The 16,925-nt window shown below is 38.6% G+C and overlaps 1 protein-coding gene across 4 annotated transcripts in view; it reads left to right on the forward strand.

The window, feature by feature from the left end:
• shank3a (SH3 and multiple ankyrin repeat domains 3a) overlaps nt 1-16,925 on the forward strand; it is a 400,804-nt gene that overhangs the window by 99,676 nt on the left and 284,203 nt on the right. For all 4 annotated transcript variants that reach the window (XM_055174823.2, XM_073853777.1, XM_073853775.1 and 1 more), the window contains exon 2: nt 2,774-3,130. In XM_055174823.2, coding sequence (XP_055030798.2) covers nt 2,816-3,130 — 315 coding nt within the window. In that variant the 5' untranslated portion in view covers nt 2,774-2,815. The remainder of the gene's footprint in view (nt 1-2,773; nt 3,131-16,925) is intronic.

Consider the following 16,925-nt stretch of genomic DNA (forward strand, 5'->3'; position numbering starts at 1 on the left):
TTTTTATTACAAGGAACCCCGGGGGGACCCTGCTCATAATCTTTCATAGGGCCCAAAATTAGTAGTGGCACCCCTGCATCACAATGATTGCCATGAGGTGATTCCAGTTAAAGGTGCAGTGCGTAATTTTTAGAAGGATCTCTTTAAGGCGGCTACTGTAGCTTCTCTATGTGTTTCAAAAGCAAGAGGTGAGCAGTGGACTGAGCCGTTGGTAGCAATTTGCAACCTCACCACTAGATGCTGCTAAAATTTACACACTGCACCTTTAACTTAACACATTAGTGTTAAAGCACCCAAAACTGAAAATTGTCTTATTCACCTCCATGTCCTTCCACAACCGTAAGACCTTTGTTTATCTTTAGAAGATATTTTTGCTGAAATCCAGGGAAAGAACGACTTATACTATGTGTACACGTGAGTGGCTATTTTCATAAACGGACATTTCAACCTTTCTGGTTTTAAAAATAACTTTGTGCACACATGTCAGTTTTCAGATAAGTGTTCACTGACACATACCCGTGTATATACGCCGTCAAGAGCATGCCAAACCTCTAGGTGGCGGTGTAACAAGAAGCTCAAGCCCACGTAAGCCAATCAGAATCCCGAAAACAGCAACAAATCACTTCCTGTTCCTCTTTTGAACAAGGTCGCACTTTTGGTGTAGGTGCGAGCTCTGCCGCATACTGTGACGTTGGCTGCCTAAACATCCGTTTGTCTCAGTTTACATGCAACCGTGAAATCTCCACTCTGGCCGGAGTTTTTAGAAAAAATCGGATTCAGAGGCGATTTCTCCATTTGCGTGTAAACGAAGGGCACAAACGAAGGGAAATGTCTCAGTTTTTCAAAATAACCATGTACGTGTAAACAGGGCAATAGGGATTCAAAACAGCAATTTTAATTTTGGGGTGAACTGTCACTTTAAGACAGCTAGCTGTTGACTTAAGTTGGCTTCACTTCTTTAAAACAAGTCTGTGCTATTTATTCCATAGCTTCCTCATCTTCCAGGCGATGATCATAAGTCGGATCCTTTTTAAAGTAACAGCACAATAAGCGACACAATTTGGTGTTTCAGTTATGTTGGTATAAAGGGGCAACCTACCGATCTCTATCGTGAAGCCAACACGGAAGTGACTGAGACTGCAATTCATTGACAGGCTGCTAGAGACTGGCTCCAAAAGGGAGTCAATTGCCATAGACCCCCTTGTTAAAATGCCCAACTATACAGCAGAAAATAAAACATTTACAGCCTGGTACAAAAACTGATTTGGTGTATATAGCTAATTTTACCCTTCATGACAACTGTGAGATTGGTGATTTTTTTATAACTGATCCATTTAAATTATATTAAGCCTTAAAGTTCTGCATAATTAAGGGCGTGGCCAGTTAAGTGACGGGTGAACTGCCACTGCTGCCACTACTGTCGAGCTAGGCGGGCGTGGTTTCAGAAACCAGCCATCTCAGCTTCACCCACGTCCCGCCTCTTTACACATTTTCAGTTATTCGCGAGTGATGCGCGGTGACGCGGTGCCAAGATGATAATGGCAAGCCCCGCCAACTATTGGCTTCAAAAAAGCTCTTCACAAACCTATGGGTGACGTCACAGACAATATGTACGTATCTTTTACAGTCTATGATCAGTAGCACAAACTGTGACGAGTTACACTCCAAAGTGTAATGCTTGATATTAAGGATTCAGGTTTAACTGCTGTAACTGCTGTAGTCTTGCTACACTATATTCAGTCAACCTGAAAAAATATATTTATACACATAGATACAGAATTGTTCACGTTAAAAGCATAAGGTGACATTTGCACAAAGCAGAAGTGTCAGATATTATTGGTAGCTGATAGTTTACTGTAAAATCAACTCTTTAAATCTGGATCAGATCATTATTTTTTTTGTATCTGATATGATTATTTATGACTTTTGTTGTGTTCAAATGTGTGTTCAACTGGTTTTACAGTTCACATCTTTTGATGTGATGCTATCTTACATTTCGGCAGCTTGTCCAATCAGATTAAAGGACTGTAACTAACTATACGACAATAGTTATAATTGTAAGGGAATTGTTTTGTATCTTATTTTCCACAGGTGATCCTTGATGAGGACATACGTTTTTTAAAGCAACACTAAAGACTTTTTGCTCTTTGCTCCCCCTACAGGTTAGAAGCGTAATTGTCCATTACCACTGTCATAAATACTGCAGCATAGCTGGCTCTGATTGGATTGTAGGTCTTTCGTAAAGCAAGTTTTGTAGTTTTCACTCAAATTACAGGACCGCGACCCGACGGTTGGAAACTTCTTTAGTGCGGTTTTGGTGATAGAGGGCTGCAAAGCGAATGTGAAAGTGCCATTCACCCTGTTTCGAGTGGATGAATGACTGAAACTTTTTTGGAAACATTATTTTAAGGTAAAAAAACTCTTTGGTGTTGCTTTAAACCATAGATGCAGAAAATCTCACTATATTGTTTGGAGACCATAACATGGATAAAAGAAGGAAACCGGAACTCTGTCCCCCATTAATATTCACTCCCAGGACTCACTCCGCTCAAATCCTCCTCTGATTGTTTTGCATGATTTAATAAAAGCGTTATAATCTGTTTAATTGCACTATGAAGTGTATTAAACCCAAATTATTGCCCACAGGTTTCCTGCTTAAAATGCCTTATCACAGCAAACATCTAACTCTCTCTCTCTCTCTTTCTCTCTTCCCCCCACCTCTCTCTCTCTCCCCTCCCCTCTCCCCCCGCACTCGTGCACGCGTGTGTGTTAGTGAGGGAGGCACTATGCAGTCGGAGCTCCACACACACAGAGCATGCCTGTGAGTGCGGGCTCGGGCAAACATGAGCCTTCCCAGCCCAGAGATCGTCCACAGCAGCAGCCCAAACTCCCATCTGAGCCCCCCTCTGCCCACCCCCTCTCCCCACCTCTCTCGCTGCCTCTCTCTCTCCCTCTCCTCATCTACTCTCGACCTGCGCAGCCTCTTCCCTGCTGCCGCTCCAGCACCAGCCGGGGGGACAGCTCCCGATCTCCGCACGCCGACGTTTGCCGAGCGCCGGCCGGCCCCATGGAGGAACCCCAGGGCAACACTCTGGTCGTCCGCATAGGCATCCCCGACCTGCAGCAGACGGTGAGTACTGCTCTAAACTCTCTGTCTTTTACTCTCCTGTCCTGGTCTCTTTATCAGCCCGGCGTGTATGAATGTGCACGATTCTCTTTTATTTATCTCTTTGTGCTCCACGGGTCCGATCGTTGAAACCGACCTCTCTTCATTAGAGAGACTGCGGCTGACTTTGAAAACTGTAGAGCGCTTGGGGCGAGAGAGGGACAGACGGTGATAGATTCAGTGACAGGGGTCTCTTATTGTAGCTTTACTGTAATTCACCGGCTCTTTTTGTCGTCACAGAGCTGTCAGAGTTGACAGTCGGGTTGCTGTGTATTGTACCAAGTCCCCAGGGCCACATAAGCGACATATGGTGCTGATGGATATGAGAGAGAGAAAGAAGAAGGGAGGGTTGAAGTGCAGTAACTCACCTGTTCCTGTTGGAAAGGTACAGGTGTTAGTGTTGCAGGTGGCATTTTTAATTTAAATGTTTTTTTCATTGAATAGCTCTGTTGGCCAGTATTGCACATACTGCAGGCATGCTTTGGAGATATGCATGAAACTTTGATTGTAAGCATGTCTTTGCCTTTGGTCAGTGATGTGTTGAGGTTTTGGGGGTCGTGAGATGTGCCAGCATAGGCACCCATTTCATGAAATGCATTAATTTATCGTAAATTATGTGTAATTAATCATCTTAATAAATTATGTTTAGTAGCCTTATTTTTCTGTTTTGTTTAATTAAAATTGTACATGACATTGTTTTATCTCATGAATTTTCTTTGGAGGGAGTGCAAAGGTGCACGCCAAAAAGTTTGGGAACCACAAATGTCATTTATTGTCGATGAGTGTTGACGATTTTGAGCGTCTGGTTGAGCAGTGTAAAATATTTGCAAATGCAGTCAAGATGTCACTTTGCCAATCTAAAATGTGGAGGTCAAATGCTTTAGCATACTAATTCAACTCTATCCACTAGGGATGCTCCGAATAGGATTTTTGCAGCCGATACGAGTACTGATTTCTTGTCATCATGATCAGCCAATACAGTGCCCGATACTTGATATGCAAGCTCTTTGATGACTGTAACTGTTAACCTTTTTTCAGATAAAGTAACACCACAGGTGTTGCCTTGTTATATTATTTGCAGTAATTAGGTATATTATTGTTTTAATAGAGAATCAAATAAATAAACACATCAAATATATTTATTCTGCAAAGAGCAATTTAATATGGCTTTAAAAAGGCTTACAGTATTCCTGTTTAAAGTAGGCTAATGAAATTACAGTAAACAGTGCAGACTTCACTGTAATGGATTAAATATACAATGATTTTTATAAAGTACAACAGTTGTTCAGTCAACAGAGTGATTTTCTCTTTAAAGGAAAATACCACTGTTTTTCAATATTTTACTATGTTTTACTTCAACTTTTTTCAATGTGTGCACTTTTAATCTTTGTACAGCACTTCTTGAATATGTTAGCATTTAGCCTAGCCTCATTCATTCCTTTGGCTCCAAACAAAAGTTTTATTTACTTACTCTTTACTTTACATACTTACTCGTGTAACTACTCATGTAACAGTCTTTAAATAGGGAAAACATGGAAGTGTTTGGTGTCTTCTAAATTCATCCCTGTTTGGAGCCATAGGAATGAATGGGGCTAGGCTAAACGCTAACACATTCACGAGGTGCTGTACAAAGATTAAAATGCACACATTGAAACAAGATAAGTTTGTATTAATTCATCTAAGTTGAGGTAAGAACATAGTAAATATTGAAAACCGGTGGTGTTATCCTTTAATATTATTGACTGATCAATTAGGTTACTGAAACTTTAAGACGTGAGATAGATCTTTTCTCTATACTCTTGCTGAATTGATGGGGATTTAAAGATATGATTATACACACATCTCTGTAAACCCAGCGAGGGAAATCTAAATTTGCAGGTCACACATGAGCAACTGGTTGTAAAAAAGATTGCCGTGTGTAAAAATTTTCTCAAAATGCACACGCATTTAGGAGCCCTATGATGACAAAAGTAAATAGAAAGATCGGTTCATGAGATTAGCAAATTTAGCGAGAACATTTAGAGTAATTTAATACGATGATCACACATGCTGATCAATCGGACTGTCCACACCTTCAACATTTCTGTCCATTACGCACTTATTTGTCAAGTGTCTTTAAAAGAGGGTCCATGCTAAAGCTTTAAATGTATGGATGTAAGTAATATATTTATTAGTGGCTTACAGTTGTTGGATTTATTTATGTTGGGTTAAGTGTGGTCATGTCTGCTTGGTTGGGTTCTAGGTTTCTATAAGAGCCTTTAAAAGTTTCAATGCTTTGATTGTGATGGGATCCAAGATTGTTAAAATGTAAAAGATAAATTAAGAGACTGCTTACACTTGGTATTAAAGGCACACTCCCCTTTTTTTGAAAATATGCTCATTTTCCAGCTTCCCTAGAGTTAAACATTTGATTCTTACCATTTTGGGATCCAGTCAGCTGATCTCTGTGTCTGGCGGTACCACTTTTAGCATAGCTTAGCATAATTCATTGAATCTAATTAGACCATTAGCATCTGCTCAAAAATGACCAAAGAGTTTCAATATTTTTCCTATTTAAAACTTGACTCTTCTGTAGTTGAATCGTGTACTAAGACCGACAGAAATTTAAAAGTTATGATTTTCTAGACAGATATGGTGAGGAACTATACTCTAATTAAGGTGTAATAATCAGTGACTTTGCTGCCGTAACATGGCTGCAGGAGGCGCAATGATATTACGTAGTGCCCGAAAATAGTCCCCTGCTAGTGAGAGATACTAAGGGGACTATTTTCGGCTGCTGCATAATATCATTGCGCCTCCTGCATTTTTGAGCGCGATGCTAATGGTCTAATCCGATTCAATGGATTATGCTAAGCTGTGCTAAAAGTGGTACCGCTAGATCTGGAGATCAGCTAAATGGATTCCAAAACGGTAAGAATGAAATGTTTGACTCTGGGGGAGCTGGACAATTAGCATATTTAAAAAAAAAAGTGGAGTGTCCCTTTAAGTTACATTTTGGTCGATCAAGTGGGCAGCGCTAAAGACAGGTGTAATCGAGGTGTAAAACATTTTGAGCTCATCCACTTCCGACCACATTCAGAGGTAGTCGAAAACGCATTCGACCAGATTGCATTTGTGGTGTAGACGCGCATTTGGTCGAATGTGTTCATGCAGCCACAAAAGACCACTTCGATCTAATGTAAGGTATTGAGCATGTTTTACCATTGGACATGACTTCTAGCCCGAACCCACGGTGTTCAGCACAATCTTAAGGCTTTCATTGATAAAACTCCGCCTCTTTCATTTGTTCAGCACAGAAGCTATCAAAAGTGGACAAAAAGACGATACCAGGTGTAAACATGAATGTGTCTCTCTTGTCCACATGTGATCCGTTTGACCAAAACGCATCTTAATATCAGGTACAAACAGCCCCTAAAAGGTCCTTAAAACACAAACTTGTGTTGAGTTGTTTTAACCCATTGTTGGGTCAAATATAAATTTTTCTGGGTTATTTTAACAGATATGGTTCCAGCAACAATCTGACTGGCATTATATACATTTTGATAATACATACTGTATATACATATTGATTATGCATTGTGTGAGGTAAAGTGCAATTGTGCACACCTATGTTAACTACAATTAAATAACTATAACACTAAATTTGCAGCTGACTAAAACCTGGTTGTGTTTCTGGTGTATTTTAATAAGAAGGTTCACTGTATGTATCTGATTGGTCAGTTGTGTTTTTTTTTGTGTGTTTTATTAAATTTCTATGGAGTGCATTAGTGTATATGTGTGTGTAACTGCAGTGAAATGTGTGAGCCACAGATCAATGGCACGTCCCGCCTGCCAGAGATTTCCTTCTCCCTGAATCTTCAACATCAAACCTTTCATCTTTGCCTCTCAGCGCTGCGTGAGTGCGCATCGGTGTCCTTGCATGCATTTGTATGCGGTTTTGGTGTGCGTTTGCGTACGAATGCGAGCCTCAATAAAAGCATAAAGCTTCAGTGTTAATGAGGTTCGTCCTTTAGCAGGGCCCAAGTGTCCATGTTAATAATGAAGGCGAACGGAGCAGAAAGAATTTGATAAATGCCACATTTTCATCCGCATGTCCCGTCGCCACTCGCCTTTCAAATGCTAACTCACACACACACACTAAATCCTGATACCATCATGAGAGCTTTATAATCCAAATGAATCAATATCAGATCCAAATCATTATTCAGGTGCAGTATGAATTTTCAGTCTGATAGATTTAAGAAGAGGAACAGATATCAAGGTTAGATCAGCTATGACATGTGGAGGGTTTCTGTAACGTGATACGTTTCCTTACATCACCGGTTCCCAAAGGAAACTTTTATTCTTCAGAGGTTGATCTTTTACCATGCTGGATACCTTTTTTTAGAGAAATTGTTTTTTTTTTTTCGATTAGATTCAGTTTCAGATGTTTCACCTCACAAAAAATAATAGAAGGAAACGAGACAAACAGTAGAGTTTTAAATTAATGTGAATCGCTTAACTTAGATATTTTGGATTTGAAAAGAATTGATGAGAAATATGAGTGTTTATAATGAAATCCCTTTAGTTGAATTTTAGATTTTGGTATTCTCGCAAATCTGAACCCTGTTTAAGACAGATTAGGTACGTTTGCATGCAACCAAATAATCCGTTTGTAATCGTATTGATGGCACAATCGTATTGAAAAGCCTTCATGTAAACACCTTAATCAATACGATTGAGGACGATCGGATGCAAATTTGGATCGTATTGAAGGGGGTGGTGTACTCCCATCTGTGATCCGGTCCGCATGAAAAATACGCATATAAACGCGTAAATCGTAGTATTTTCTCAAAAATACATTGCAAAAATACATTGTGCACATGCGCAGAACAATTTGTCCTCAAGTTCACGTCTTATATTAAACTCTTATATCGCATGATTCTCATCACAGAAACACGCAATAGCAAGGCAGTGGCATCACGCATTATTAAGGCAAAACATTAGGCTACTTAAAGCAATAAAATAGCGTTGCGCCTTTTGAAAAGTGTGTTTTCATTACCAATATCTGAAAAACTCTGTTTTGACTTTAATCCAGAGATAAAGCCTGAACTCGACAAAAGATGCTGTCCGCAGCGAGGCGTTGCCAAGTCCTCTGCTTTTTTCGAGTTTAGATTTGAGCTACTGTTTAAACTGTTTCCACCAATTTTTTTTCTCGTGTTAAAGATAAAAGTATTTTGTTCATTAGTTATTGGTATTTGGGCTGTGAATAGTCATTGGGATTCTTTTGGGCTAGTTTTGAATGTCCATTTAGGATGGTTCTGATACGCGAATCGGGCACCCCTGGCTGTGCGCTTGTGCAGACGTTCGGATTCTTTATAATGTACATGTAAACTAACATTTTAATCAGATTGCAATGTTTAGGGCGCATGTAAACTGTATCGTTGTAACCTTTAATTGTATTAAATTCAATCGGATTGACAAAATTTTGTGCATGTAAACAGCTATTGTGTCTTTACCTCTGGGGACAAATCTACTGTAAATGAAAAATTTTTCATTTGCTCTCCAGTTTTTTGAAACATCCCCACTTTTTGAAATGTTTAGGAATCTCTATGGAACCATTCAGCCAAAAATGGTACCTTTAGTTTTAAGAGTGTACACTTTGCACAGCTTTGCAAAACTGGATTTGGTCAGCCAATGCAGATGCTTGTTTCTGTAAATCGTAATCCTTAGGTCTCTGTGCACATTTGAGTCTTGGCTTTGGCTGTGCCAATTAGAGAATCTCAGAAACCTTTTCTCCACTTTTTGTCATGCTGAAATATGGCTCATTGCCTTAGTCTGCATGTTCCCTGGCAAGGGTTTTTACCCATGCAGACCTTTCTGTGTTTTATTCTAAGCAATTAGATCTTTAAATGATCAAATATCTCAGTCCTAGACCATAAAAATAAAGTTTCCCTCCCTAATAATGACATCCACATGCTTAACTTTGTGGCATTAACTAAGTGCTGACTTTTCACCAGAAATGTCACTTGACATTCAAGCCAAAGAATTAATTCTTTCTTCCTTTAATTTTATTTAATTTTTTTGGTTCAGCATATTCCTATAGGACTGGTAAGTGCATTGGACAGGCTCTGTGCATGCTGGCAGATATCCTGGAGTGGTCAGGGTCTGTGTTGCCCAAATAGCTGATTTGGTTGGACAACAAGTCCAGAATATTATTGAAGTTTGACAGTGATGGTGGCCACACTGGGAACCTTCAGTACAATGTACACTTTTAAAAATGGTCCCTAGCTGTCACTGGGGCAATACCCTCATGGTCCTAAAATGTAACATTTAGGTATGTGTGGTACCAATATGTACCTTTGAGGTACTACCATGAGCTATTTAGGTGCAAAGTTGTACTTTTCAAATGAAATACCGCCCCGGTAGGGACCAATTTTTTTCTGACAGTGTAGGACCTCATGCAGATACTGTAGAGGTATGAAGTTTTATTTGATATGACATGTGGATGCTGTCTGTACAGTATGGCTTGTAAAATATACTCCATGTCATCATCTCCATGTGCATTTTTATGTAAATAAATACATTTAGTGGCTTCATTATTTCAGTTTTGAGTATAGTAAGTGGTTAAGATTCTTTACTTAGGGGGTGTCACACAAATATCCCATACATTTTAAAATTGCTAATCACATTTTCATTTCATTTGGTGTGTGTGTATTAGTACATGTTAAAGGGGCCATGGCACAAGAATTTTGTAAGATGGCAAATAAATCTTTGGTGTCCCCAGAGCACATATGTGAAGTTTTAGCTCAAAATACCATATAAATAATTTATTATAGCATGTTAAAATTGCCACTTTGTAGGTGTGAGCAAAATGTGTCCTTTAAAATGCAAATGAGCTGATAAAATTGAGCTCAACACTGATCACAATGATGGTGGTTTGTTGCAATTAAAACTCAATAGGCTTTAAGCCCAGCTGTTCTTGTTTCCTGTCTGCCATTATTGGACAAACTGATTAATCCAGGTGTGCCTGACCTCAGTAGTCACAACAACAATAATCAGACACACCTGGATTAATCAGTTTGTCCAATAATGGCAGACAGGAAACAAGGAGCTGGCTGAAGTTCAGGAAGTAGTGCAGCTGGCCATAAAGCCTATTGTGCTTTTCTTTGCACTAAATGGCAGTGCCGATTAAGGGGTGGTATTATTATAATAAGAGCTCCTTATTGCATCATAAGGAGAGCCAAATTTCAACGACCTATTTTTTCATGTGCTTGTAGAGAATGGTTTACCAAGTTACTGGGTTGATCTTTTTCACATTTTCTAGGTTGATAGAAGCAGGTGGGACCCAATCATGGCACTTAAACATGGAAAAAGTCAGATTTTCATGCCACGGCCCCTTTAACGATATGCAAAATGTACAAATCCCAAAGTAAACATTGACGTGAGTTATCTATAAAAATATACTAAAAGCGTCTGACAAATGACTGCTAACTTACTAAGGACAAGAATTTCATTTGGAAAGGAAAGTGTGTGAATACATGCATCAAACCTTTCAGTTTGTTTCATTTTGAAAACATTTGCATAATTCCTAAAAGCAGCCCAGCTCCTGCCTGCCCATGGTGTGTCTGACAGCGAGAAAAATCAGTTCAGTCCTTCAGAAATAAGTATGTAGAGGTGAATCTGGCCGTGCAGTTGTGTTGTATGGGTTAGAGTCCTTCACTGATCCACTTCTAGGTCTGAGCTCCTGTTATTTTTTTTTTTACTGTGATTCTTTCACTTTGCATTAATGTTGCATCTGGTTACAGGTCCTATTGCAAACATTGTTGCCTGTGTTCACTGCAGTGTGACTCCCATGAAATTGGGGAATATTAAAGAGAGGAAGCAGAAAGCAAATAAAACAGGGCATGAAAAGGTAAGAGAAGGGCGGAGAAGGGAGCGTGATATGCAGAAAGGGAAGCACATGTCCCTGGAGGGTCTCGGTTAAGGATTTTAAAGTGTGACAAAAGCTCTATTCCCTGACGTTAATCGCACAGGGACACCTGTCATGTACTTACTGCACGGACCACTGGGACTTCAGTGTTAAGAAATGTTAAGGTTTAGAGTAGATTACAGAAGAAAGAATAAGAATATACAAAATAAGATATTTGCACAAAAAAATTGTCTGCATCTTTTCAGATTTTTCTTTCTCAAAAATATAACTTTGCTGAAAGGAACAGTTCACCCCAAAAATAAAAATGTTATTATCGATCCCTACTCCCTTCTGTAGTTGCAAATCTACACTCACCTAAAGGATTATTAGGAACACCATACTAATACTGTGTTTGACTCGCTTTTGCCTTCAGAAATGCCTTAATTCTACGTGGCATTGATTCAACAAGGTGCTAAAAGCATTCTTTAGAAATGTTGACCCATATTGATAGGATAGCATCTTGCAGTTAATGGAGATTTGTGGAATGCACATCCAGGGCATGAAGCTCTCGTTCCACCACATTCCGAAGATGCTCTATTGGGTTGAGATCTGGGGACTGTGGGGGCCATTTTAGTACAGTAAACTCATTGTCATGTTCAAGACACCAATTTGAAATTATTCGAGCTTTGTGACATGGTGCATTATCCTGCTGGAAGTAGCCATCAGAGGATGGGTACATGGTGGTCATAAGGGATGGACATGGTCAGAAACAATGCTCAGGTAGGCTGTGGCATTTAAACGATGCCCAATTGGCACTAAGGGGCCTAAAGTGTGCCAAGAAAACATCCCCCACACTATTACATCACCACCACCAATCTGCACAGTGGTAACAAGGCATGATAGATCCATGTTCTCATTCTGTTTACGCCAAATTCTGACTCTACCATCTGAATGTCTCAACAGAAATCGAGACTCATCAGACCAGGCAACATTTTGCCAGTCTTCAACTGTCCAATTTTGGTGAGCTTGTGCAAATTGTAGCCTCTTTTTCCTATTTGTAGTGGAGATGAGTGGTACCCGGTGGGGTCTTCGGCTGTTGTAGCCCATCGGCCTCAAGGTTGTGCGTGTTGTGGCTTCACAAATGCTTTGCTGCATACCTCGGTTGTAATGAGTGGTTATTTCAGTCAAAGTTACTCTTCTATCAGCTTGAATCAGTCGGCCCATTCACCTCTGACCTCTAGCATCAACAAGGCATTTTCTCCCACAGGACTGCCGCATACTGGATGTTTTTCCCTTTTCACAGCATTCTTTGTAAACCCTAGAAATGGTTGTGCGTAAAAATCCCAGTAACTGAGCAGATTGTAAAATACTCAGACTGGCCCATCTGGCACCAACAACCATGCCACGCTCAAAATTGCTTAAATCACCTTTCTTTCCCATTCTGACATTCAGTTTGGAGTTCAGGAGATTGTCTTGACCAGGACCATACCTCTAAATGCATAAAAGCAACTGCCATGTGATTGGTTGATGAGAAATTGAACAGGTGTTCCTAATAATCCTTTATATATAGCTGTTTATCTTCCACAAAACACACACACACACATACACAAGAAATATTGCTGAAAACCCAATGTGCTTATTTTTATAATAGGTACTGGGGCTGTCCAGATCCCAAAATGACGAAAAGCACCATAAAAATAGCCTGGTGTCTTGTGCACCATATCCTAAATTATCTGAAGCAATACTATAGCATTGCATGAGGAAAATATGTTTTTGATGAAAGATGTTTCTGATAATCTACCCGACAGCCAATATTCATACTCGCATTCAGTTCAAATATGATGCATCAATATTCATCTCACCTGGTCTGACGTCTGTAATGTATCATTTAATCTTGTGTGTTTGTCGCACAAGGCATCCCAGCTTTGCCTCCAATTCTATTCTTCCAATTGTTCCAGTGCTATAGTAAATGTGAAATATAATGCACTCATTTTATGGCGCTTGCTTTATCATTATTGGACAGATCCAGTCTCCAATATGAATTATATTACTTTTGACAGTGTTGTATTTTTTTCATAGAAAAACAGCTTGAAGAAAAAACATTGAATTTACATTCAGATTGTCCATGCTTCCTTGATTTAAAAAGTTTGCTGAATTGTCCCCACCCACCTGAGAGTAAGGATTTGATTTTACCTTTTGCATTGTGATGAGGATTGTGTGTTGTGTAGATTGTACTAAGAAGCATCTGGACATGTATATCTGTGCTGAAAGATATGCAGGATTCATCATCACAGCTTCGAAAGCAGCGAGTAAATCAGTGTAGTCATTTAGCAGATGCATTTATCCAAAGGTTCTCGCAGTACATATCTCACAAAGACAGTCCCCTGGATACACCCACGGTTAAGTGTTTTGCTGAAGGGCACAATGATGTCTTGAAGCTTATTCCTTGTAGAGATCAAACCAGCATTCACCAGGTTAACTACAACATAGTACTCCAGTCAATAATACATAAAAATGTGTGGAGCTTTGGTGAAACTACATGCGTACATTTATCCATCCGGATCCTCCTGTCCTCAGACAATTGTTGAAGTAAATACTATTATGTGACATAAATTGAGTTTGATTTATAAAGGCTTGAAAAAGTTGATTTTTGTGATTACAATACACAGCTTATTGCTGTGTTTTTTGCTTCATTAAAGATTTTACATGTTTTTAATGCTTTGGTAATCAGGATGTTGGTCCCAGACCTCCTGTTGACAGATGGCTTGTGTGGCAAACTTTGGACACGGTGACAGCTGTAATGCATCTTACAGTCCACCTGGTCTTTCTTTATGGAGATCTAATCATTATTTATGCGCGTGTGCACGTAAGTTTTAAAGCACATTTGCCATGAATTTACCTTCAAAAAATATTTCTGAATCAAACTGAAATTTTAGTGGGGATTAATGTAGGGCGAAGCTTGACTCTGTCCATTTTCTTTAAAAAAATCCAGATATTTACTCACCAACATGTCATCCAAAATGTTGATGTCTTTCTTTGTTCAGTTGAGAAGAAATTATGTTTTTTGAGGACTTTTCTCATTTTAATGGACTTTAATGGACCCCAACACTTAACAGTTTTAATGCAGTTTAAAATTGCAGTTTCAAAGGACTCTAAACGATCTCAAACGAGGCATAAGGGTCTTATCTAGCGAAATCGTAATTTTTGGCAAGAAAAATAAAAAATATGCACCTTTAAACCATAACTTCTCTTCTTCCTCCAGTCGTGTGACACGACATCACGTAATTGCATAATGACGCCGAAAGATCACGGATGATATATGCGAAACTCCGCCCAAGTGTTTACAAGTGTTGAGAAAGAGGACCGTTCCAACGTTGTTATAGTAGAATGATACTAATTAATGTATTTGTGTCAGTTTATTGTTTAAAATGGTCCGCAAATGTGCGTTTCATATGTAACACGTGACCTTTCCACGTCATTACGCAATTACATGAGGTCGTGCTGGCCCGTCACAGGACTGGAGGAAGAAGAGAAGTTGTGGTTTAAAAGTGCATATTTTTATTTTTCTGTTTCGCTAGATAAGACCCTTATGCCTCGTTTGAGATCATTTAGAGTCCTTTGAAACTGCAATTTTAAACAGCATTAAAACTAATATGTGTTGGGGTCCATTAAAGTCCATTAAAATGAGAAAAATCATGAAATGTTTTCCTCAAATAACATAATTTCTTCTCAACTGAACAAAGAAAAACATCAACATTTGGATGACATGGTGGTGTGTAAATTATCTGGATTTTTTTTAAAGAAAATTGACTAATCCTTTAATGTCTTTCTGGGCAAGGAGCATTTAGACGAGAGAGGCATTAAGTAGTGACCCCCTGATAGTAAATGTGTAAAACAGAGATATTTAAGTAAGCCGTAAGGTACGAAAGGCTGCTTTATTGTATTAGACACTACGCAAAGCAAGTAAAGCACAACTTTTGACCAATCAGACTCAAACTTACTGTATAAATAGAAACAAGCCATATTGTCACACAGCATACTATTTTAAGACAGTATATTAGCAATATTATTCAAACTGTTGTACTTTTTTGTGTATTTTAATTTTTTGTTAAAGTAGATTTAGTGGACACAGGTTAAGTCTTCAGATATTTTGTTTTTCTCCACATTGCATTGGTTGTAATGTTTTGTACATTTTTTAACAAAAAAAGCTTATTATTAAAAATCATTTGGTGGACCCCTGCAGTTCTGCGGACCCCTTGTTTAAGACCCATGGGTAATACTATTACTGGCTACTTTTATTCTTTCCCACCCATATGACCCTGATTAAATTAATATCTTCTGAATTACTTGCATAATAATGTGGATAATAATGTGTTTTATGTGTACATTTAGGATCAAGTTTATTTCTGTTGTGCTTTTAGCTTCATATTGTTACAAAGTTATGTAGTAAATACATATTAGTACAGACAGAGCAGAACAAATATTCAAAAATGTTATGAATACAATATAATATGTTTATATAAGATTAGTAACACTAACTGTCAAAATCATTGTAGGTTTGTTATTGGAAAGTTACATTTATAGCGCTAACAAATATGAGCGTTTTCAAAAGATGTATATTAGCAGTATCATGGTAACTCTACAAATAATGTGTAAGATTGCAATCAGTTTCTAAATAGACAAATGACCGAATTGATGACATCTACATCTTATTTACACACTATTATAAAAACTGTACCTTTTCTGTCACTAACCCTAAGGTTACGTTTTGTACCTTTACAAGTATACAAAACATAATATAATGTTGTAAATTTTGGGGTATATTACTGTACCCTAAGGACCTATTTTGTACCTTTAAAGGTACAGGTTAATGTTTTGTACCCTTAACATTTAACTGATGCGAAATTGGTCCTTATAAGATATACAATAGGTCCTAAGGGTATAATTTTAACCACAAAAGGTACAATATTTCAATGTGTTGTGTAAGAATTTAAATAAGAATTTGCCTTGACACAGATTCCACTCCAACTTAAGGCCTTTTACACCTGGTCACTTCATGTGTTTTCTCTGATCGGATAGCAATCTGATTTGTTAAATAAATAAATAAATGCGTTTTGGCAAAACGGATATGAATCTGATCTTCTATTCCCGCGCAAAATAAAACAACACTATTCATTAACCCACCTTAAAAAACCTAAGATGATGTTAATGCAAAAAAAGGCAGTACTTACTGTATGTACTTCTGTATGTTGGGCAGGGGATGCTCATCTCCTTGCTCGGCATGAGCTGATGATTTAACATACAGGTCCATGATGGGGAAAAGCGTTCACAAAACTCTCTAAAAGTTTTATTTCTTTGTTTATTATCATTCGAGTTTGTCACTGGACCCTTTTATTGGTTCTAGAAAGCTTTTTTACCCGCTGTCGTCACTCCATGAAGCAATAAGCATGTCGTCTTTGTTTGTTTGCCACATTGCCGGACGTGTTTACGTAAGGGAGGAGTTATGCGCTGACATATGTGGTTTCATCAACCAGATGTATTTCCACTTGTCCAGTTTCAAAATGCGTCCTAGACCACCTCCTGAAGTGGTTTGAGCGATCGGATTTAAATCCATCTTGACAACGTTCAGAGGGAATTTACACCTGGTGTTTTTACGATCGGATAGCTATCGATCAGAGAAAACGCATGAAGTGATCTGGTGTAAAAAAACATAGCTGTTAAAACAAGCTGATCTCTTTAAAACGTTTGATAGTCATTGAGGTATTCTCAGTCCAAGCAATAATATAACTAAAGTGATATCTTCTTCATTATAATATGGGAGCAGAAGTGGGAGTTTTTATTAAGCACACATTTGGTGACTGTAAGGAA

This window comes from Misgurnus anguillicaudatus, chromosome 15 (assembly GCF_027580225.2).
Source record: "Misgurnus anguillicaudatus chromosome 15, ASM2758022v2, whole genome shotgun sequence".
In the NCBI taxonomy this organism is placed as follows: domain Eukaryota; kingdom Metazoa; phylum Chordata; class Actinopteri; order Cypriniformes; family Cobitidae; genus Misgurnus; species Misgurnus anguillicaudatus.